Genomic DNA, 25,349 nt, shown 5'->3' on the forward strand with positions numbered 1-25,349 from the left:
TGGGCGTGAGGTATCAAGATCTGGTGGAATGTGGGGAATATAGAGAACAGCATAATCCCACAATGCCATTTTTCTTTTCCTTTAAAAAAAAAAAAGTTATATGGCTGCCCACTCTAAAACACAATTCTGAGCAGCTCACAACAACAATAAAAAACCTGAACTATAAAAACCATAAAACTGTAAAACACAACCAAAACCTGGCACCCTTGGGATCCCCCAACAACCAACCCTAAACACCCTCATTCTATCCCAGGGCCTGGGTAAAAAGCTAGGTCTTGATGACCTCCCAGAAGCTAAAAGAGTGGGGGACTGCCAGATCGCTGTGGGGAGGGTATTCCATAAGGTAGGGGCAAGCAAAAAAAAGCACGCTTCCGAGGTTAGATGGTAAGATTTCAGGGAAGGGACCTGGAGTGTTCCTACCCTATCTGATCTGGAACGATAGCAGATACTGTCAGGGAGAGGCAGTCCCGCAAATAACCTAGTTCTGTGACATGTCAGAATTTAAAGATGAAAACCAGCATCTTGAATTGCACCCAGAAGGAAACTGTGAGCCAGTACAGCTCATATAATAGAGATGTAGCATGGGTGAATCTAGAAGCACCCAGCACTGTGCACGCTGCCGCATTCTAGACAAGTTGTAGCTTCTGAGTGGTCTTCAAGGGCAGCCCCATTTAAAAAGCTTTGGGAAGTGATTAAGGCACGAGTGAATATGAGCAAGGCCTCCTGGTCCAGGAAAGGGTGCAATTGGCACACAAGACAAATCTGTGCAAAGACCCCTCCCAGCCATGGCTACCCCCTGCTTATCAAGCAGGAGCCATAAGTCCAGAAGGACCCCCAAATTGCACACCAGCTCAGACCAGGGAAGTGCAACCCCATCCAGAGTCAAAGTTGACATATCACCAGACTCTGGGGTGCCAAAAAACCAAAGCCATTTCATCTTGCCAGGGTTGAGTCAAAGTTGGTTCCTCCCCATCCAGAACCTCACAGCCTCCAGGCACTAGGTCAGCACCACGGCAGCATCACTGCTATATATACATCCTATATACAGGATGTGTAGCTGGGTATCATCAGCTTACTGATGATACTACATCTCATGCTATTGAATGACTTCACCCAGAGGTTTCATGTAGATGTTAAAGAGGAGAAAAGAGAGACCCAAGCCCTGAGGCACCCCACATTGCACCACCACCACCCCAGCAACACTGACTGGAACTGGCTGCAGAGAAAAGAGGAGAACCACTGCAAAACAGTGCCTCCCACTCCCAACCCCCGCAGCCGGTCCAGAAGATACCATGGTTGATGGTATTGAAAGCCGCTGAGAGATCCAGGATATCCAGGATGGTTGCACCACCCCTATCCTGAGCCCTCTAGAGGCCATCCACAAGTGCGACCAATGCTGTCACAGTATTGTACCCCAGCCTGAACCCAGCCTGAAAAGGGTCCAGATAATCCACTTCGTCCAGAAACCTCTGAAACTGAGCACCAACCACCCTCTCAACAACCTTCCCCAAAAGGGAAGGTTGGAGACTGGATGAAAGTTGTCTAACACAGTTGAGTGTACGGATGGCCTCTTGAGAAGGGGGTACACCATCGCCTCCTTCAAGGCAGGCGGTATCACCCCCTTCTGCAAAGAGGCATTAATTGCCGCTTGAACCCAACCACATGCCACCTCCCAGGAGGCCTTAACCAAGCAGGAGTGGTAAGGGTCCAGAACATAGAGGGCTGAGCTCACAGACACAAAGACTTTATCCACTTCTTCAGGATCAACCAGCTCAAACTCCTCCCAGATAACAGGGCTCAAACGTGTCTCAATCACTTCCAAAGGATCTGCCCAGCCAGTCCAACTCTGAGCAAAGTCGAGTGACTTTGTAAGGGTAAGCCTGAATGGGAATAAATGGAGTATGTATGTATGTATGTGATTTAGAAGCTCCCTGATTCCAAAATGACCTGGGCAGCTAACATTAAATATGTAGAGAATGGTTCATTAAGCAGAAAGTAAGATACAGATCTATGATACTCCTTGGTTGTTTAGTGTATTGATGGCTATAAAAAATAAGGAAAGCTTATGTAAAGGTCCTATTTAGTTAGTTTGGTCTGATTTGTAGAAAGCAGTTGTTAAATTGATAACCTAAAACAATACTAGTTGTTTGCCTCCAGGAAATGGGAGGAATGTAGTCCCAGCCTGACTCCCCCAATAAGGCTCATGAAGTTAACCCTGGTACTGGCTTACCTTAAGCAATGGTAGAGTCCCCACTCCCCTTGTTCCTCCAGGATTATGAACACTTGCCTGTATGGAATTGTCCTACTCTAGAGTCAACAGGAGGGAGAGATTAGCTCTACAACCACCACCATTCCACACAAATTCACACATGTAAAGCTGAGTCAACTCTGGCTGGCAATTCCCCCCTCCCCCAGCTCTGGGAATTGTGAACTATCAACAGAACTAAATTGTGTAATTTAGATAGTGCCCTGATTTGTAATGACTTTAAAGAAATGCTGGCTGGAGATATAAATGCATTTTTATATGCAAACTTTTATATGCATAAAATGCCATGTTGCTGGGCTGAGAGCAAGAGGAAGGCCAAGAAAGACATGGCCTGGATGGAGCTGATGAGATCCTCAGAAATGCAACGTAGGGCTACTCAATCTGGACTGAAAAAAAATAGATACTGTCATCTAGTGGTTGTTTGGATTTGTATAGCTAATATAAGGTTATACTAAATAACCAAAGGCGGCATAATATGAGTCACTGAATAGATGTGGTGAGAGCAAAGATGGTTAGCAAGGATGGAAAGTATGGAGAGTTATAGTGAATGGCACTGGTATTAGCAAGATTCAGCTTAATTCTTTTTCTCTTATCTCCTGCCCTTAATTTGTTTTACTTACTAAGTGTTTTTCTGCCCTTTGCATAATGTTACTTACTCTGAAAGGGAATAGCATTGTGGGTAGATATGCATTATGATTTAATTTAAACTTCTATAATAGGATTTGTTGTTAAATCATTCAGTTATCTTCATAATTTTGTCAGGATTGTTTGTCACTAACTAAGTTCTTGTCAGCTTATGCTTAAGTCATCAATGGTAATATCTACAGTGGGGCAAAAAAGTATTTAGTCAGCCACCAATTGTGCAAGTTCTCCCACTTAAAAAGATGAGAGAGCCCTGTAATTTTCATCATAGGTATACCTCAACTATGAGAGACAAAATGGGGGGAAAAATCCAGAAAATCACATTGTCTGATTTTTAAAGAATTTATTTGCAAATCATGGTGGAAAATAAGTATTTGGTCACCTACAAACAAGCAAGATGTCTGGTTCTCACAGACCTGTAACTACTTCTTTAAAAGGCTCATCTGTCCTCCACTCGTTACCTGTAGTAATGGCACCTGTTTGACCTTGTTATCAGTATAAAAGACACCTGTCCACAACCTCAAACAGTCACACTCCAAACTCCACTATGGCCAAGACCAAAGAGCTATTGAAGGACACCAGAAACAAAATTGTAGACCTGCACCAGGCTGGGAAGACTGAATCTGCAATAGGCAAGCAGCTTGGTGTGAAGAAATCAACTGTGGGAGCAATAATTAGAAAATGGAAGACATACAAGACCACTGATAATCTCCCTCGATCTGGGGCTCCACGCAAGATCTCACCCCATGGGGTCAAAATGATCACAAGAACGGTGAGCAAAAATCCCAGAACCACATGGGGGACCTAGTGAATGACCTGCAGAGAGCTGGGACCAAAGTAACAAAGGCTACCATCAGTAACACACTACGCCGCCAGGGACTCAAATCCTGCAGTGCCAGACGTGTCCCCCTGCTTAAGCCAGTACATGTCTGGGCCCGTCTGAAGTTTGCTAGAGAGCATTTGGATGATCCAGAAGAAGATTGGGAGAATGTCATATGGTCAGATGAAACCAAAGTAGAACGTTTTGGTCTAAACTCAACTCGTTGTGTTTGGAGGAGAGAGAATGCTGAGTTGCATCCAAAGAACACCATACCTACTGTGAAGCATGGGGGTGGAAACATCATGCTTTGGGGCTGTTTTTCTGCAAAGGGACCAGGATGACTGATCCATGTAAAGGAAAGAATGAATGGGGCCATGTATCGTGAGATTTTGAGTGAACACCTCCTTCCATCAGCAAGGGCATTGAAGATGAAACGTGGCTGGGTCTTTCAGCATGACAATGATCCCAAACACACCGTCCGGGCAATGAAGGAGTGGCTTCGTAAGAAGCATTTCAAGGTCCTGGAGTGGCCTAGCCAGTCTCCAGATCTCAACCCCATGGAAAACCTTTGGAGGGAGTTGAAAGTCCGTGTTGCCCAGCGACAGCCCCAAAACATCACTGCTCTAGAGGAGATCTGCATGGAGGAATGGGCCAAAATACCAGCAACAGTGTGTGAAAACCTTGTGAAGACCTACAGAAAACGTTTGACCTCTGTCATTGCCAACAAAGGATATATAACAAAGTATTGAGATGAACTTCTGATATTGACCAAATACTTATTTTCCACCATGATTTGCAAATAAATTCTTTAAAAATCAGACAATGTGATTTTCTGGATTTTTTCCCCCATTTTGTCTCTCATAGTTGAGGTATACCTATGATGAAAATTACAGGCCTCTCTCATCTTTTTAAGTGGGAGAACTTGCACAATTGGTGGCTGACTAAATACTTTTTTTCCCCACTGTAGCTACCTTGTCTAGATATCTTGTATTTTGTTGCCTTCTTGATTACCTTTGATTTTCTCAATCAGCAAGGCCTTCTTCATTGACTCTTGTCTTTGCATTATTTGTTCAAAGTACCCAAGCTTTAGTTTCATTATTACTGCTTCCAGTGAGCAGTATGGTTTTATTTCATCTAGAGGGAAAATATTTGTTCTTCCAGTCCAAGTTATTTTCAGCAATTTTCTACAGAACCACAATTGAAAGGCAGCAATTTTCTTTGTTTATCCTTTTTGATGACTGAGTTTTCATAGTTGTAAGTTACAAGGAAACTATAGCCTTCTCAATACATACTTTTGTGATAACTCTGTAGTTTAATATTTTGCCTAAATTTGTCTTTGTCCCAGGTAGCATGCATCTCTATTTCATGGCAACAGTCACTATCCCTGTGAATTTGAGGGCCAAGGAACATAAAGTCTGTCATGTGAAGATGTACTTAAAAAAAAAGGAATTAATCAAATTATTAAAGATTCAAATCTTCTGAAAGTTCCAAAAATGCTGTTCTCTCTCCATAAGATTCTATCCAAGAATTTGTTCCTTGGGGTGGGATGTAAGGGGTATGTGTTGAAGGAAACTGTTATCCGTTGGTTGACAGATTAAATGTTCATCTGTAGAGATTTGTTACTATGAATTCCTTTAATAATGCTACCTTTTTCTCTCTCTGTAGTCCATCCAAAAGCAGGATGCAAAAGGTTGCCAACACAGGAATTGCTCTCAGCTTTCTAGTTTATTTTCTGTCAGCGCTATTTGGATACCTCACTTTTTACAGTATGTTATCAAGTATTAATTTCTGTTTATTAATAAGAGATAAAACAGAAACCCACAATAGGATGACCCAATATACCAGGAGTGGGCAGCATGCATTATTTGCAGGCCTCCTCCCCAAGTGCCCTCCTTGCCCTGTTGGTACTACAGTTTCAGTGAGAAATTAAGAATGCAATGGTAGTTCCTCTTAGTTGATCCTCTTCCCCAACTTGATTGGGTTCCCAGAGGCTATCAGCTAGCTGTTTGATAGTCTTCTTAGGACTATAACGACATTGGGGAAAAGGGTCAACTTCTTCCCCAACTTTCCACCCAACATTGTCTGCAGCTCTAAGAGTCAAAAAGGTTGTCCCTCCTGCCCTGTACCTAGCATAGTCTACTAGAGGAGGGGTGCTGCTTTTTATTACTCATGCAAATTCACCTCAAGAGAAATAGGTTTGTGCATAAAGCTTCTCTTATAGTGTATAATGCAAGCTTGAATATCACTTGTGAATATGTTATCTGTACCCTAAAGTGGGTTTCCAAAACCACATTTTTAACTAATAATCATAACAGTAATAAGCATCTGAAAAAAAACTATTGTTGAATTTTGTAGCTCCACGCTTTTCAACATTTACAAACAGAAACAACTTCTAGATATTTAGTCTCAAAGCTACAAGTACAATCACCAGTGTATACTTCTTTGACTACAGTAGTATTTTTGTTTCTCTGCATAAGCATGCCAAGATAATATAGAATATTTAGATAGTCTGGGTTCATGTAGCAAGGGAGGGTAGAAAATTTAAAGTATTGTAATTGTAAACATTGTAACAATGAAGCCATTGTTAATCTTTAGAAAATATAATTGATTTTGAAAAGATGAATTTGGCTAGTGGCTGATGGCAGCCTTAGAGCATTCCTGAAACTTGGCATCCAATATATATTGATTTACAACATTCACACATAAGTGTTTATGTTTTTTTATGGTATTTATATATACCACCTTTTTCATCACATATATTAAATCAAGCCAGTTTTCACAAAAATAAAACAATCAAGCACACTTAATCAGCTTAGTGCTGCTTATATAAAACATTCCAAAATCCATACAGGCAATATCCTTATTAAGCCAACTGAAATTTTCTAAAATAGTTGTAAGCCTTTGAGTTTCCATGAACTCTTAATTAGACAAGATGATTAAAAGCCAGGAAAAAAAATTGAGAGAGTGGTCAGGAGAAGAATGTGGCAGATACAGGACTGATATTTGAGCCACGTCTGTTTCAGTTTATATTCTTAAATTCTTGAATATCAGCCCTTTCTTCTTTTTCTAACTTTGAACCATTTTACATGATGAAGAGATTATGGAAACACAAATGCCTGCAAGTATTTGTGATAGCTAAGCCTAAGGAAGACTTGATAAATCTGTGGATTTTAGGTTGTTTCTCGTGGCTATAATTTGGCTATTACTGCTTTTAAATAAAACAACTATTCAAGCAGAAGCCATTCAAGCTGTTTTCTCTGGTCAAAAACAATGATGCACAAATTTGGTCTTCCAATGTTTCTCTAAATCTTTCTCTAAAACAGAGAACACTGCAGTAATAGACAACTCCTGTGGAATTTACAAAGTGGGAATTAGATGTTGCTACTTAACATACTTTAAATAATTTCAGACCATGTGGATTCTGAATTGCTCCAAGGATACAGCAAGTACTTGCCCCATGATATGGTCATCATAACAGTAAAACTGGGAATCTTCTTTGCTGTGCTGTTGACAGTGCCTCTGATTCACTTTCCTGTATGTATTGCAAAATATTTGATTTGCTGGTCTAGCAGAAGTAATTCTTAATTATTTGCAGGCCCCACAAACAGTTTGGCTGCCTTATTCATACTTCAAATAGGAGATCAGAGTGTTCATGCCTGTATATGATCATTAACAGCAGCAGAGGAATGAGACCTAAACCAGTATACTAATTTGTTTTGTGCCTGTTTGAAAAAGAAATAATTTTAGATTTGAGCTGACTTACAGCATTGCAATTTGCAGAATAGGATATTCTTACAATCTATTTGTTATGCACATCTGTGTGTGTTTTCTTTTTGTTTGGCTTTCAAGTTAGCATGCAGTCTAATAAGCAAATGAAAGCCAGCAAAAAGCAGTTTTAATGATATTCTGTAAGCTTATTTTTAACATGGGTTAGTACAAAACCACAGAACTGCTGCTGGTCTTGGCCATTTCCAAATTCTTATCCTGAAGTTTCTGCTATTTGGGAACTAAGTGATATATTAACCCAGTAAAACATTTTTTACGGTTGCTCAGCTTTAAATACGTGGACACAAAAGAGGGCAGCCGTGGGAGATGATCATGCATTTGATTGGAAGAGCACCAGAGGCTAGTGGCCTTGTGGGCTGTGTTTTTGAATCAAAATCTTCCTTCCAAGCACCTTTTCCACCCAGAACTTGTGATAAAGGCAAACCATTAGAGAGTACCACCATTTGTGATATACACTGTAGCAATGTATAAAACAGCTAACAGCAAAGACTGGTAAATGGTAGGTAGTTGTATAAAAGGTCCTATATAGGTTGGATTCACACATTAAGTTATAATGTGGTTTGTTTGGTTTGGGGTTGGTACATTGTGTGAACCTAGCCATTCTGGTTTATAAATCTCAATGACTTAACCCAGTATATAAACTCACCATTGTGGCTTGTTCAATAAAACATAGTAAAAGTAAACATAGCTTAGGGCAGTATCTGAACCCAGGCATTATGGAGAAGCAAATCTATCAGGCATATATAAAACAGACTATGGCTGTTTTGCAGTTTAAGTCTGTACTTAGTGATGTGAACTATGTCAAATGATTTTCTGATCCTTTGGGGTAAAACCTAATCCAGTTTTTCCACTCACAGAACTGTAGTAGGCAGAAATGGTACTGAGAACATTTCCCCAGGACCAGTTTCTCATTTATACATTCTGTTTTGGAGGATGAGGGTTACAGAGAGAGAAAACTTAACATATAAGAAAGTTTCCACTCATGCAAAGTTGGATTTCTTCCAATTTGTTGACACCTGCTGTCAGTCAGTAATTTTAGTTAGCAGTACTTGAGATGGAATTACACTCACAGTAAATAACTAAATGTTATTTATGCTATTTATTTGTATTATTGTAATGACATGCTTTTAAATTTTTTTTAATTCTACAGGCAAGAAAAGCTGTAATGATGATATTTTTTTCACATCTTCCTTTCTCCCTGATCCACCACATTTTCATTACTTTAGTACTCAATGCAACTGTTGTCTTGCTCGCAATGTATGTGCCTGACATCAGACACTTTTTTGGAGTAGTTGGTAAGGTTATATGATTTTCTTCCTATTCCTGCATTTTGAAATCCGCATATATAGGTCTTACAAACACTATAAGAACTTTGTCCGATCTTTTTCAAGGTTCTACCACATCAACATGCTTGCTCTTTGTATATCCTGGACTATTTTATCTTAAGATTAGTACAGAGGACTTTATATCACGGCAAAAACTTGGGGTAAGCTATTTTTTCTTTTCAAAAAAGCTTGTTCAGATTGTCATTGTTTTAGGTTACATATAGAGATTCATAAACTCATTTCTGGTTGCTAATTACCTTAAAAATGTACTGTATGCTGTCGTGGAACTATATTAATCTTGATAGTGCTAATGGCTATCATTAGCCATTATAAAGCCACTTACATCAAGCCATCATAAAGGCTTGATGTAAATTAGAATAATAACATGCACTTCTACATCTAATACTGTCTATTCTAACTTACAACAACAATTCATGGCCTGTAAGCAAAATATTTTCAATTGTCCTTTCTGAGATCCGTTTAAGGATTAAGGATAATCCAAGGGCTGACATAGATTTCCATCTGGAGTATGCCTTCTGCTAAATGTGCTAAAATGCTTATAAGAAACTTGCAAAGGGGCATAATCTTGTTGTGTGAAAGATACATGCATTTTTCTGGACTCTCTTCCTGCACATTCAGTAATCTGTAATTCATTTTCTTCCTTTCCTGATATACATATAGTCACATTTATATCCTAAAATATCACCATAAAATTCAGACCATGAAATTCAAAAATTACCTGGCATAATTCTGCAATAAGTAATTTCATCATTCCTCACCCAGACATTGTCACCGGAGACCCCTAGTTAAACTATTCATTTGGTTTGAAGTTAGTACTATCAGGCACAGAAGTATACTGCCTTCCCCACCTCAGTAGTGGAGTTTTCCTTATATGAAGTGCTTAGGGAGAAATGTATCAATATTTGGCTGCTGTTCTGTCTGTGTGACTATGAATTTTTGGCAGACACTTTTCTGCATGTCTGGATCGCTTCAAATTCTGAAATGCTAATGAAACTTCAGGATGTTTCAGATCTGGAATGAGTCTTCTTTGGAGGAGGCTTGCTTTGGTTTGGACATCTCTTGCATCTGCATGAATCAGTCCAGTTTGGTTTGGCATTTGTCCAGTTGCAATGCACAGCTCTTACTGCCATAGCCTTACTCGGTTGACAGGGGCAGTTCTGCTGAAATCATTTCCTAAGCCACAAATCTGACTTGTTTATTGTGGGTTGTAGTGTTTTTCTCAATGATACCTGTGTATCAACATGAAAACATCTTAATGTGTTTGTTTTAAATGCAAATGTTTAAATCTACCACCATCTAAGAAATAAAATGATGTCATTTCAATCACTGGTTTAATTAACAAAGGATAAATTGGTTTCTGCTGTTTAAGATTTATCTGTTTGTCTTACTTTTATTCACAGGCTTGTGCACTGCTAGTTTTTGGCCTCTTTGTTGGTCTTCTCAGTTTATCGGTAATCATATACGGTTGGGTCCACCAGTGAAAGTATTCCTGCCTTCAAAAATGTAGAACTGCGTAAGAACAGCTGCTTAAATGAATGATTTCCACAGTGTCTTAAATAAAATTATTCTGCCAAGTGCTGAAGAAAGTTGAGTGTTGGTATTCTGTAGGACTCTGTGTTAACTTGCATATTAACAACTACTTGAAATAGCTGGAGAAGTTAATTCAGAGTTTTGGAGTGAAATGCTTTCATTATTTGATGACATCTTGCTCTACTGCATCTTACCTTCTAGTCCTAAAGAAACTATCCGTACCCTTAATGTTATCTAATCTTGATCATGGCCTGGATGAGGAACAGCAAAGCTGAAATTCAATCCAGACAAGATGGAGATATTGTTGGTAAGGAAAAAATTAAAGTGATTAAGGTGATGTTGGTTCTGAATGAAGTTGTGCTCCTTGAGAATAAGCAGGTTTGCAATTTTGGAATGGCGTTTGACTCCCAAGCTGTTACTGGATTTGCAGATGGCAGCTGTGGGAAGGAACATGTTTGCCCAAGGGCAGCCAGTGTACCAACTGCAATCCTTTCTGAGCCAATTAGCCTTATTGAGAATTATCCATGGCTTGGTTATGTGGAGCTACCCATGAAAAATGTCCAGAAATTGTAATTTGTAGAATGTAGCAATTGGTGCAAGGTTCAGGATCATATGGTCCCTGTACTGAACATTTCTCTTGGCTACCAGTTGCCTACTGGATAGAATTTAAGATGTTAGTGTTATAAGAATTCAGAGTCTGTCTGTCTAGCAGTGGGTTATATCATTGAGATCTAGCTGCATTCACAGATGATTCCAATTTAAAAAGAAAAGATCTGTTTTAGTCTTGTTATAGAAGATCCATTGGAGGAGATTATTTCAGTTTATATCCTTGATAGAGCTCTGTGTGAGAAGTTTCCATTATATTGGAGTGCACATGTTGTCAGAAAGCAGCAACAAACTAAACCCTCTATCCCTGATTAATGTACATGAATTGGGAATTAATTCTTTCTTGTCCCAATGTAATCTTCATCTGCCTGCTGTTGCCATTCCAACAAGTATTAACTTTCTAAAGCCCTGCATGAGACCCAGCTTGGTATAGTGGTTAAGGCAGGCTAGAAATCAGTAGACCATGGATTCTAGTTCTGCCTTAGGCACAAAGCAAGCTTGGTCCAGTCACTGTCTCTTGGCATTATCACTCTCATGCATTTCTTTGCCCTGTAATCAATAGCTAGTGAAGTTGAGTGCACAGAGCATAATATCACATTACATTGTCTAGTTCAAGTATTTGGTGCGATAATGGAACTAACCAGAGATTGAGGGTCACTCAGAGCAAAGTCACATTTTGTTCTGACTAATGCAACATACACTATATGGGACTACCTTTGGGAGCTACAGTTGGTCCAGAATGTGACTGCGCTTGCACTTATGGGCTCACTTTGGTATGCCCATGTGACCCTGATACTGTGTGAGCTATGTTAGTTGTCTGTTAGCTTCTGGTTGCAATTCAAAGTGTTGATAATCATCTTTGAAGCCCCTCATGAATTAGGGCCTGATTATTTGTAGGACTACCTTTCTCTAATTGTCTCTGCTCATCCAATAAGATTCAACAAGGTTGACATGCTCCAGGTTCCCTCTCTAAAGAAATGTCATCTTATGGGATCCTGGAATCCCTTCTTTGTTGCCACTCCTGCCTCCCCACAAGGTCCACATGGCCCCAACCCTGCTGTCTGTTAGGGAGGCCATAAAGGCCTGGCTCTTCCAGCAGGTTGGGCTATGGGGCCACTAGTATGCTATGACTAGTTTAACTTCTTGTATTCCTGGACAATTGTTTGTTACTTGGTTCTTCGTTTACTGTTATTTCGTGTTTTTAACTTGTCCTGTATGCTGCCTTAAGTCATCTGATGATTCGGCAACCTTAGAAATTCAATAAATAAATAAAATAAAAATTGCAGGAGGGAGAAATAGTTTGTGAACTGTTGCTTGTGCATTAGTGAATAATCCTCTATTGAGGAACAAATGTGGAAGGGTTATGGCTGAAATCCAACAAGACAGGTGGTCTTTTGAGAACATTTTGTTGAAACTGATTGAAATGTTGCTGCACCTGCTCCTGTCAGTTTTACACAAACAGCTTGCAGAGCTCCTCCATCTTCCTTCCTTGCAGAGAACTTGGATTTGCAAAATGACGCCCAGCCCAGCCTAAGTTTAATTAAAGCTGCCATTCAAGACAATTTACACTTCAGTAGAGAAGTAAGAAATAGGTTACTCTGCCTGTCAACATGTTCTAACTTTGTAAATTGAACTCTAAGACATCCATCATTTTTATACTTTATCATACTTAAAGATAAAAATCATGAATTAATTGTATGATAAAACTAAGTTCCTTTCAAGTACAATTGTGCAGTAAGAAATCTCCATTGTAAGAATCTTCTGTAATGTCTACAAGAACCTAATTCAAACCATATGAATATAACTTGGTAAAGTCATTTTATGCAGCTGTATCTCCTTAAAAATCTAAATGTGATTGTGTTTGGAGAAGGGAATGTTACTAGTTAGTATCACCACTGTTTTTTGAAAAACTTAAAAACAAAACAAAACATGGTGGAATTTAGACATTTTCTCTAGGGTATGTGGAATCCCTATCATAAGAGAGGTTTCCACACAAGAACTCTCCATATAAATTCTGCCTGGAAGCAGTCAAGTAACAGGGTGTAATATTTCTGTAAAGTAGCCAGCTTAGTCTGTTTTGACATGAGATTCTGAAAAATCTATTTCATCAGATGCAAAATAAGGACAGTGTTGTGTGAGGACTGCCAAGTTTGATGTTGTCCAAAGTTCTGAAATGTTCATAGCATTCTTTGACCCTGATTGCTGAATGGTTGCCATGTGGGGGCAGTGCTGCCATTCCCAAAATGGCTGTCACAGAGTGAATGGCCACACACAACCCACTAGACACCCAAGGAAACCGTTAACTTGCCCACAACAACAGAGCTCATCCACCTCTGACCCAAATGCCTGGCGGAACAGCCAGGTCTTCAATAAGCAAGGGCTGCAGCCAACTGCCATTTTTTAAATTTCTAGGAATGACTGTAAAATCATGGGCTTTGCATTGTGGTGTGCCAGCTTCCCATTTGCTTATTTTTGCATTAAGTTAGAATAATTTAAAACAGACAGGTGGGACAGGGAGCTGAGCAGATGTTAAGGCAAGTGTCCATAGGCATTGATGCTCACAGGCACCTGGTCCAAACTTGATATTCAGTGTACTCTAGAAATCAAGATGATTAAACGGCATAACTCAGCATGGAATATTTACTGCTCAAAATAGTAGGAACTGCGTTAAGGAAGAATCCAGGAGCACACAAGGCAGTATGGAGTTGAGGAAAATCTAAAGTGAATATGCCAATTATCCTGATGCTTAAAGCAAGACAATAGGAGAAAAATGTTGGAAAAGGAATTATTAATATAGTAATAAGCCTCACTTTGCACTGCAGAGGATGGCTTAATTTCTTAAAGCTCATTGTTCATGTGATGAATCTGGGGGAAATACCATAATTTGCAGTTCTATTTTATTTGTGCCAGGACAGCCTGCAAGTTTAGTTTTGCCTTCAACACTTCTTGGCAAATCAGATATAATTTGTGGAATAAAATCAACAAAAGAGTACCTTTTTTTCCCCAAAAAAAATTGTCCTAAAGGATGGGGGGACCTTTAATCTCTCTTGTAAATTTGATGCTCAAAGGAAGTAAGTTTCTCAAGAAAATAATAGTTTAACGTGAAGTTATGAAATTAAACTTCAGACTGGGTTATGACAAGAATTTGGAGTTAGGAGCTCCTCATTATTTCCAGATGGATGGATAGAGTTTAATTTTGGCTGAAAGCTTACAAAAGCAACATTGCCTTCTGAGCACTCCTGCCTGTGTGCCTGTGCTTCTCGCCAAGACTACAAACCTTTCCTGCCCCAGGTCTGGCACAGCATTTTTCAATTCTAAACCAATTGACCCCTTACTTTTCCCCATAGAATTTACACGGTCTACCAACATTCTATACTGACATTTTTCTTTGACCACTTGAAATGTTCATATTCTGTGCTCCCCCCAACCCTTTCATAATGTATGTACAGAGGATGCGAGGCCTGTTATAAAAATAGCTAATATAGTTGTCCATGGTATTATCAGTAGGGTTGTCCGCTGAGTACCTTTAACACTAAGTTTAGCGTATGGTGTGAACTTGGTCTTTCTGTGACATCACAGTAGCTAACCCATAACAGACAATGATCATCTCCACACTGGCATACTATTTACATCAGAACAAATTCATTTGCCATTGAAAATACTCAACAATCCAATTTTCTTCTATAAAACCATTTTGTTGGAGCCAGACATATTTTAGAAAAAGACTTTTTGGGGAAATTCACACACTACACTGAAACACAATTGTTAAACAATGTTTAAAAAACTGGCTGAGTTCCCACACATTGCAGTAAGTCAAACACAGTATGTGAATGCTGCAGTTGAAATTATGAGTCTTTAATTTCTTGCTTCAAACACAGCTAAGTCTGAATCCAATCTACTGTATTTAAATAAAGTATTAAAATGTATTCCATTCCAGTGGTGCTTTGTTTTCTTGTTGCAATACTTTTGCCAGTATAGGAGCCAGTGAGTGTGAGCTACGTTCTCGATCTAGAAGAAAATTGCTCGGTACATAAACACATGACAAATGATCGTCATCACTGTCTTCCTTTCCCAGGATCTCTTAATTCTCCAGATTCACGAGCTTAGTTATGCAGTTAATACCCAGCTGTCTGGATCTATAGGATAAAAATCCTAAACAGATAACAGATGGGAAGAAGAACGCACCTTATGCAAAAAGTGAAGACAGCTGTAAATCAGTTACTGCTTTTTTACTTTGTCCTCTGGGACCTAATTCAGTATCATTTTCTAGGAGAAAAAACCCCCCACTGGAGTTATGTGTGCATTATGTGTTTAAAATATCCACTATTGGGCAATCTTGGAATTCTGGATGCAGAGAGCATAGCTTGTGTTAGTGTAATGAGCCCTCAACTGTTAGGGTGATCAAATAAGATTTGACAGTACAAAAGAAGATAATCCAAGTAGAAACCAGAGAAAATTCATGGACAGGGATAATTTTTAAATTATCTCATATTCTTATGCAGAATTGGCTGGGTTGATTACAAAATAGTCTAGTGTTGAAGAGTCTTTGACACAACAAACAGAGCACAGCATAATGCAGCCTTCCCCAGTTTGGTATACACCAGAAATGTCCCATTGCCTCCAGCCAGCATGGTCATTGGCCATTCTTAGTTGACAGTGACATTCCTCAATTGATTTAGGGGTGGATTGGAAGGTCACACAATAATACAATGCTGCAAAGGGAATTAAAGTGGATGCACCATAGGTATCATTGATTTAATTTTTCTGATTTGATTTGTAGTTAATTGCAAAATGAGAGGCAGGAACCCAAAGCTGAAGCTTGTCCCATTCCCAAAGTTGTGATCCTACCTATACTTTCCTGGGAATAAGTACCATTGAACAAAGTGGCCTATTTCATGGATCACATTAAACCATAAACTCTTGTATGAACAAGTGTGGTTGGTTTGGTTCAGATGAAGAACTGAGGGCACTTATAGCTTATGCTATTTGTGAGCTTCCCAGGTCCAAATCTGGTTAGCTCTGACTCATACATTAAACTGTGATATTGTTAATAATGCTTATAATTTAGTGTAAGTGAATGATTTGCTACTACTACTATATGCTAAACTAATGAGAACCAGTGTGATGTGATTAAGATGCTGGACTAGGAGCAGGAAGACCCAGGTTCTAGTCCTCCCTTAGACCTGGAAGTCAATCTAGGTGACTCTCAGCCCTTGACTGAGAAAAAAAAATCTATCAGCCCATACTGGATCAGAGTAGTAAATTATGACTTTCAATGAAGAGACCTTCATCCTGCAGTGGATTGATATGAGGTGGTGATGATGATAATAACAACAACATGGATGGTTTATTGTGGTCTGTTTGGTTTTGACATACTGTGTTGTGCAAACACAACTATTGTGATTAATTAGCCAGGAATTATGGCTTAGCATGATGTATAAAACCACTAATTGTAGTTTATTCAAGAGATAATTGTTAAAACATGGCTTAGCAAATGAAATGAATATATGAAAAATAATACCTTCACCTTCATAGCTTTAGTTTAAGTAGAGATATTTTAATAAATGAAACAGAAAAATAATCCTAAAAAGCTCTTGTTATTTTTTGTTATTTACTTCCCCACATTATCATCACCATTCACTATTTCTGAAACGAAGGACTAGCTTCTTAAAGCTGTCATGAAAGGACTCTACATTTTGTCTCTTCAGTCAGTCCTGACAATCTTTTCTACCTCTTCATCTGAGTCAAACAAATGTCCACAAAGGTATTCCTTCAATTTTGGGGAAAGGTAGAAGTCGCAAAGTGCCAAGTCTGGACTGTATGGTGGATGGGGTAAGACAATGAGATCCATCTTCAAAATTACCTCTTGGCTGGGTTGTGAGTTATGAGGCCTAGCATCATATTGCAGCAAAATTTCCTTCTTGTACTTCTTAACTCTACTTAATTATTGTTTCAAAGTTTTGAGTGTTGCAATGCAATATTCTGAGTTAACAGTGGTGCCAGGTTCAAGAAAATCCATGTGAATAACACCATCTGCATCCTAAAAAAATGTATCATTGAGATTTTCTGCTGGGGTATTTTTTCCCACAGGTGAAGCTTTGTGATGACATTCTGTGAACTGATGCTTCATCATAACGATGAGCCGTATTTCTTTGGCTGTCCCGGTGCAATGAAGAAATTCCATGCCTTCATTCTTCTAGTGTGACAATAACTGTTGGCAAATTTCAACTCTTGAAGGTGTCGTTGCTGCCATCAGCCTGTGAGGAACCCATCTTGCACAAATCTTCAAATATTTGAGAACATCAGTAATGTGACCCATATGTTCTTGTGAAATGCCAAGCTTGACAGCAATTTCTCTTCAATCCACAGATTGTCCCTAATTTGTTTGTCAGCCTTTCTCATTTGAAACTCATGACTTGCTGTTACAGGTTATCTACTTTATTCTTCATTACACAAATCATCTCTTTCCAGTTCACCATCTTTACATTTTTGGTCCAGTGATGCACAGTACTCATGCCAACACAGCCATCATCATAAGCAACCTGCATTTGGCAATGAACTTCATTTGGAGGAACTCCTTCATCAATCAAAATTTAATCATGACATGTTTAAAAATCACCAATGAGTACTCACTGTAGACTTCCATATCACAAACAGTAGCAATAAAACTTTCTCTCACAACAACTTCCCACCAACTGAAATGAAAGAGCATGCTAAAGAATACATCAGAGCTTCTACAAGTAGTCCTCGACTTATGGCCACAATAGGGATCAGAAAATTCATTGCTAAGCAGTGTGGTCATTAAGTGAGGCATGTGACCACACCCAATGTTACAACATTTTTTGTGGCGTTCATTAAGCAAATCACTGTAGTAAGTGAATCACATGGTTTCCCATTGATTTTGCTTATCGGAAACTGGCTGGGAAGATCACAAATGGCGATCATGTGACCCCGGGACACTGCAACTGTTGTAAATACATGCAGGTTGCCAAGTGCCCAAATTTTGATTACATGACCATGGGGATGCTGTGACGGTTGTAAGTGCAAGGACCAATCATAAGTAACCTTTTTAGTGCCATTGTCATTTTGGTCACTAAACAAATGGTCATAAGTTGAGGACTACCTGTAGTGCATCAGTACTGCCATCTTCAGGAAATTGGAGGCATTACTGCTGAAGGACACAGATAAGTTGTCCTTTCCTCCTTATATATTATAGCCAGTTAGTGATGTATGAGTCCAGTCTTACTCTCCCAACCCATTTGCATTTGGGAACTCTCAAGCCTTGGGCATCCCCCCAAAACACCACTGATGATATATCTGCCCCCTTCCTCTTCCCAAAACTCTCAGTTCCATGAAGCAACCACCCAACTTCCAGGCTGTGGGAACTTTTCACCATGAATTTGATTTGCTGTAATTTTCCAATCTGTTTTCCAGAAAAGTAGACCCACAAAGCCAAGCTGATTAGCCTCCGGGCAGGTAGCTCCCTGTTCAGTTTATTATAAATTGTGTGCCTCTGATTACATCATGCCAGAGAAACACCAGTCAGGTGGTAAAGGAATCAGGGGCAGTCCTGTAGAGACTCAACAATGCAAACCTTCCCCAGATGAGCCACTGCAACCTTTCCAGGACTGATAGCAAAAAAGTGACATCATGTTCAAGTGAGCTTTAAAGGCAAACCAGGTGCTGAGGGATTGCTGGGAGAGGTTAGGGGCTGCCAATAGGCAGAAGCTGGGCTTTATGTTTTCCGTATTTGCAGGGAATTGCAACCATATCTGGTGAAATCAAGTTCTGGTGGTATTACCTCTCCTGAAATTATATGAATTCACTACCCAAATACTAAATGTTTGTGTATGGGTGTAATTGTATATGTGTGTTTTGTGTACACATACACACAAATGCACACCCATTCATATGTATGCCCCCAGACACATTCTGAGCGTGTGGAAAGATAATATATAAGGGTAAGGCAAGAGAAAGGGATATATCACTTGAGTCCACAAATGACTGTCCACTTCATTTTCATTGTTCTTTAATGACTTTTAAATAATTCCTGCAAATTAAAAGAAAAAGAAAAAAGCATGACAAGTAGACACCTTGTGGCAGTTTTCTACTTACAAGGAAGAATAGAGCTAAAAATATGATTCTCCCGTTACGGTCTGAAGGATCTAATTCCTTTTTCATTTGACACAGGACTTCAGTCACCAGGTAGACAAAATATGTCATTTCAAGCCGGAATCCTCCCTCTCTGTGATAAAGACCTTGTGTAAGACAGTATGTCCAAGCCCTGGGACATTTGATGGGAAAGACTTTCAGCTGAGCCCATGGAGAGCATCTGTCAGTCAGGTAGAAAACCAGGCACCTAAAGGAACTTAGCCTTGCCCAAGCTAGCTTCCTGTATTTTTATGGCAAGTGGAGATTATAAATCAACATAGCAGATGCTCAGTCATGCAGCCTAGAAGGACAAAAATAAAATGCTCTGAAGCCAAACAAATAAATATGCAAAGTCAGAGCGAATAGTCTTTCTCTGAAGTTCCAGGATTTACTTTCACTTGGCAAATACTCCAAACGTTTGAAACAGAATTGCCACTCCTTTCTAAACTAGTTATAGGGGACAGTAAAATATAGCTGCATAAAGCAACATTAAACTCCCCTCCCTTCCTCTTATTTGTAATAAGATAATTTCATTCTTTGCTGCCATCTAGTGACCCTCCAGAGTTTTGCAGCTCAGATCTGGTAGCCAACAAAATATATTGAGCCATCAACCATGGTTTGCCAACCGTTGAAGATGGGTTCATATAATATAATAAGGCAAAAATCCAACCAACCACATCTTTTTATGGTCTAATGTGATCCCTAAAACCAGCCATTTGGTTCAGTGGCTCTTGCTCCAGGAAAACATTACATAGGATTGCAGCTTTGGGAATGGAACAAGCTTCAGCTCTGGGTTTCTACTCTTACATTGCTGTTCAAAGCAAACTAAATCAGGAAAAGACAACATGTGCATCATTGCCAAGGACACCAGTGTTGCATGATGTCATTTTGTGACCTTCTCCCCACCCTCTGACCAATATAGGGCTGCCATTGCTAACCTTGGGATGGGCAGTGATCATGCTGTCTGGAGGCAATGGGAGTGTCCTTTAATGTTTCTGGGGAGCACCAAGTTGGGGAAGGGTGAGTACTGGTGAGCAAGTGCTGTGACAAAGGAAGTGTGAAGCCCTTCTATCAGGGTGCAGCAGAAGATTCAGCTCAGTGAAAAGACCACTTCTTCTGGCTCCTTGTCACTCTGAATGTCTCCCCACTCAAGCTGATAGAGATAAGAAACATAATAAGTTTTAGAACTGGTGCCTGGGCATGCTTTGTTTCACCCCATCTTTCTGCATCCTCTTTTTTTTTGGGGGGGGGCAGAGTGGTTTAAAAAAGCAACCAAATGTCAAGAAAAGAAACAGAGTACATGTTCCCTAGCAGCCAACATCCAGATAAGCAGGAAGCAGCATCAGATAAACAATCAAGGAACCATCAAGGAACAAACCACATCCCAATCAAGACTGGCAGGGCAAGCTGCTATATATAAACAACCAGTAAACTCCATTCCCCCAAGCACTGTTGAGGTTATTTATCTAGCTTGGTAACAAAATGATTGCAGGAGAACAAGCAAGCTCAGAGAATACCAAGAACCCAACAAACTGTAAACCTGTAAAAAAAAATATTGTTATTGATTTCTTGAAAGCCAAATCTTTGAGCCAGAAAGAGAGAGAGGCAGAGACAGAGACAGAGATCTACCCAACTAGATAGCAGCACCTAGCTAGCCCCTGGCCAATTTCAAAAGCCGAGCACCATCAGCCTGAGTTATAGCATGGATGGGTGATCACCCAAAATCTCAGGACTGTAAACTTGCCTGGGAAGTCACAAAAGGATCCCAGAAAAAGGCTTCCACATGGTCACCGAGGAAGCTGCGAGGGCATCTAGTGAACTTAGCAGGAGTGGAGTTGGCTTCAAAAGAGATGTTATATGCAAATCTCTCTCACACACATATATGTCAGATTAAGAATATATGTGAATGAGCTTTATGGCTGATCAAGGTTTTAAACTTGGATTCTCTTGTCATAGGAGAAAGGGGTCCCTTTGAATAGAGTTCAGGATAGTCAGGGAATAAGAGCTTTCAACGTAATAAGTGTGTTGAATAAGAGGCTGCACAGTCCAACCTGGAGGGAGTTCAGTGGGTAGAGGCAACCTCACTTGGGTAGTATCCACACTGACATGCTGAACCATAAACTGGCCAGTTACATTTTAGCCTAATGTGATGTGTGGCCCTCACTCATATGTTTAGTTTATGGCTCAGTGTGTTCTGCAAACACAGTAAATTGGATTAATTAAGAAAGCCTTGAGTAAGTTAAATGTGGGTAAGAATGTAAGTACAGCAAACACAGCATTATGGTCACTCTTGGAAAGGAGAAGGAAATTCTGGCTAACATTGTCCTCTCTTTTGAAAATATGCACTCATAAGTTTGCTCTGGTGGCTTTGCCTAGTCAGGGAGACTCTGCCTGGGCAAAAGTAAAAGAAAAGAAAAACTTTTCTTACAGATGATGCCAGTACATGTTTAAAATAACTTAGTTCTTTTGTTTGTATGTGTCACAGACAATTATGATGAACTTGGAAAATGTCAGCCAGACTCTAGAATCCCTATTTACTAGCCAGTATCTGCAAAGACCCAGAAAGGTCATAAGAATGATATTTAAGCTAAGATGTGGCTTCTATGCATGCTAAATTGGGCCCAGGCCTGGCATATCAGTGGTAGGTTTGTGGATGTTGCCAAGCTATTTTTAAATGATGATTTTGAATGAACCATATTGGCTGTCACACATTACACTAAGCCATAAAGCATGACTTACAAACCTAAAGACTCATATAGCCTGCTGAGTCAAAACCAAACCAATTAATATAGCATAGTGAAGTACATGAACCCAGCTACCACAGGTCAGAAGTGTAATATTTTCCAGAGTTAGGGTTAGGGTTCAATTTTCAGCAGCTTCCTATAATGCTTCAATACTATACTCCACCTGAGAAAATAGAGCTCTGTGTTTTAATGTAAATGTTCATTAGCTACAGCGGCCCAGATTTTTATTACAGGAGGATATTTTGGCTTGAATTGGCAGGTGGTGAAGATCAATATGTTTACACATCCACCAGGGAGGGCATATAGATGAAACCAGGGCAGGTGCAAAATCTTTGCTGGCATCTTAAGGAGGCCTTCTCTTTTCCTGCTACCCTTGGCAAAAGGATGTAACTCCAGCTTTTGCAAGCTGTCAGCCTCCAGATGTGCCAGTCTACTCTGATCCCCAGCCAACACAATCATGGCAGGGATGATGGGAGTTGTAGTCCAGCAGGTTTGGAGTGGGCTGGCTTGGAGAAGACAATTCAAGGCACCTCTTGAGACCCAGGATTGGAAGAGCAATGCATCAGTAAATCAGAACTGTTTGCCTTGGTGATCAGAGACCATTGAAAGCATTCCTTTATTGATGAGATCTGTTGTGGTCAAGAAATGCTAGGCTGGTACCAGCGAATATAGTCTGAGTAGGCACCTGAATGATTAGCCTGCTGCTCACAATCACTTCAAGAGATGCAAGTGTAAAGAGTAATTATTTGGCAATTTACTGCTAGGGACTGATGCCCGTGGCTGATCCCTGGGGGCTGAAAAGGCATAGGCCTTATGGAGAATAAGAATAGTATCTGCTGTTGGGTAGAGTTACAAGGGCAAGCGTTCCCCTTGTACAGTTCAGTCACCTGCTAGGATTAAGACAGAAAATGTCCTCTTCTGTCCTGTGGGCTGTTACTGTATAACAGAGGGACATTCTGAAAGTCTTGGGTTTCCCGTGACATGTTTGGGATGCCTGGGGGACAGACAGGTGATTTTATTTAATTGGGCCCCTCAGGCACTCTTCCCATGGTCTTTTGCTGGCTGCCCTCTACTCCCAAGATTCCAAATCTGGATGCAAAGTATGCATTATCTCTTTAAATACAGTCTAACATCCAGATTCTATTTCCCATTGGATCAGTATTGGATTGGAGACTGGTTCAAGGTCTGGATTTAGTACCCAGTCAACAGGATTCTATACTGACCTCTTTTTTCCTCTGAGAAACTTCTTATATTATCCATCGCTAGAAGAACTAGAATCTATCACCAAAATCCAAATACATCTATGTCCATATATGGCCATTTAAAAGTATTATTGCATTTTCAACAGAGCTCCATAACTGAAGCTCAGAATAAGGAACCCATGGTCCTCCAGATTTAAAAAAAATTTTAACTTGGTATGCCATCAACTACAAGAGTTCTTGTTGAATTATGACCTTCAGCAACCCGGTCATCATGGCCAACAGTGAGAGAAGTTGGAGTTAAGGGTTCAGCAATATTCAGAGCACATTTAGAGGGTTCCAAGTTCCCACCCATTGAATATATGATGGTTTGCAGTGTAATATATGCAAAACAAGAAGGTCTCTGCTTCTCAGCTGTTAGAGAGAACATAACAGAGGGGGAGCATGACATCAGTGTGTCTTAGTCATGACAACTAAGATTACCTCCAGGTTCAGAGACTGTGTGCTAGTGAATATTTTACCCTGAGAGCTTCCTGGGATGAATTGTATTGGCTACCATGGAAGGGCAGACAAGATGTGCTATAGTCTAATCCTGCAGGGGTCCTATCTGTCTCCCACTCAGAGCTAATATTTTTTAAATTTGGGCTCCAGCCTAAAAACCTCCAGGAGCAGTAATTTCTTTCGTAGCCCAAATGCTGACCGTCTTGAAGCTCACAATACCATCTAGTGCAGCAGCCCCACCTCACATTTTTGTCCATACATTCACAGAGTGTGGCTGGGTTGATAAGAGAGTATGAATCACTTCAGACAATGGAATTGCTCTCACTGACTAACTGGTCCCAGCCTCACATTCCAGGAGAAATGTGTAGATGGAATCAAACCCCACTGTCACTTCTTCATGGGAGTTTTTGGTGATTAAACTTGATATGCAAATCAAGAAGCCTCCTCCTCCCTTTTTGGCAAAGGAGCTGGCCTTCTGATTCAGTTAGGATTAATTGAAAGTAGAATGTAAGGAACGCTTCTGGGCTTGCCAAGCTGGGCAAACTATGACCCTAATAGGTTTCATCCGCCTTTGCGTTCCAGAAGGCATTTTTCTTCCTTGTAGGATTAGCAGGCTGCTTCTGTAGTGTCTCCAGCACCTGCTGAACTTTGCATAACAGCTGATTACATGGGCACAACTGTCAATGCCATCCGTTGAGCATCTCCGGTCAATTGCTTGCCTCTTTGCTCCCTGTCCTACCCTGAGTTTTCTGGCTGCAAAGTTTTGTTTCTAAGGGTGGTTGGGGAAGTCAGGCCATCACTGCTGGATTTATCTCAGATGAACACCAGATGGCCTTTCGGGGACTAAGTATGCAATCCATCAGCTTTTTCCCTTCCTTTTGCAGCTGTTAGCTAAGGAACAGCAGGAATCTTCTTATTTCCAAGGTAGCCTTCATTCTTCACATTAGAATGATGAGCTCTCAGGTGAACCATGCACTGGTTTGCTTTGGATTTCAACCTACCCATCAACATCTCCTTCTCCCCATGCCTCCATCATGGATACATAAGTGATAGACGTAGGCATGTGTCTTTTTTATCAAGGACAATCTATCCCTCTAAAAATCATCAAAAGGCAGCCTTCTAGACAACTCATCCTTGATTTCAAGGCATTCTCACATACAGTATGATATAATGGGGTATGATCTAATTTCACATATAGTATGATCAATAAGGCTGCAGGTCTTTGATTAGGTTGACCACTTATGCATCACCCCCCCTCCCGCCAAGATAAAAATGAGAGGTGAGATGAACAGAAGATATGCATTTCTAATTTATATGCATTGATTCTGGCTTCCCAGCATCGAATACCACATGCCTACAGACTGATTTTATCTTTTTAGTTTATTTTGAGTAAAGAAAAAGGAAAGTTGCAGAGTACCAGTTGCAAGTCTGTTTTTCCAACAATGTTACAGGACCCCACTGAGGTCTCCAAGGCATACATGAAAGTAAAATGGTGGATGGCTGCATCCTATAGTACTTTGTTAGGAAGTACCATATTTTTCCGTCAATAAGACGCCCCCATGTTCAAGATGCCCCCCACTTTTCCAACCCAAAATTAAGAAATCAATATTTAAAGATAGTGCAGAACACATTTTTATTTAGTAATTAGGTAACATTGACCTGATACACTCGGTGGGAGGAGGTCCAAACCGTCTCTCTGCAGCATTATTTCCATGCTCTTTTGCATAACTGATTACATTCAATCACGAGTGAAACTGC

The 25,349-nt window shown here is 40.1% G+C and overlaps 1 protein-coding gene across 1 annotated transcript in view; it reads left to right on the forward strand.

Annotated features, from left to right (window-relative positions):
- The window catches only part of SLC38A6 (solute carrier family 38 member 6), a 75,442-nt gene extending 60,202 nt beyond the window's left edge, over window positions 1-15,240 (forward strand). Inside the window, exons 12-16 of the mRNA XM_088149734.1 lie at window positions 5,394-5,494; window positions 7,138-7,262; window positions 8,665-8,809; window positions 8,906-9,000; window positions 10,261-15,240. Coding sequence (XP_088005860.1) covers window positions 5,394-5,494; window positions 7,138-7,262; window positions 8,665-8,809; window positions 8,906-9,000; window positions 10,261-10,341 — 547 coding nt within the window. The 3' untranslated portion in view covers window positions 10,342-15,240. The remainder of the gene's footprint in view (window positions 1-5,393; window positions 5,495-7,137; window positions 7,263-8,664; window positions 8,810-8,905; window positions 9,001-10,260) is intronic.
- Window positions 15,241-25,349: the final 10,109 nt, after the last annotated feature.

This window comes from Python bivittatus, unplaced genomic scaffold (assembly GCF_059951505.1).
Source record: "Python bivittatus isolate LINGU-HERP-01145 unplaced genomic scaffold, Pbiv_v1 ctg000580_np1212, whole genome shotgun sequence".
NCBI lineage: Eukaryota > Metazoa > Chordata > Lepidosauria > Squamata > Pythonidae > Python > Python bivittatus.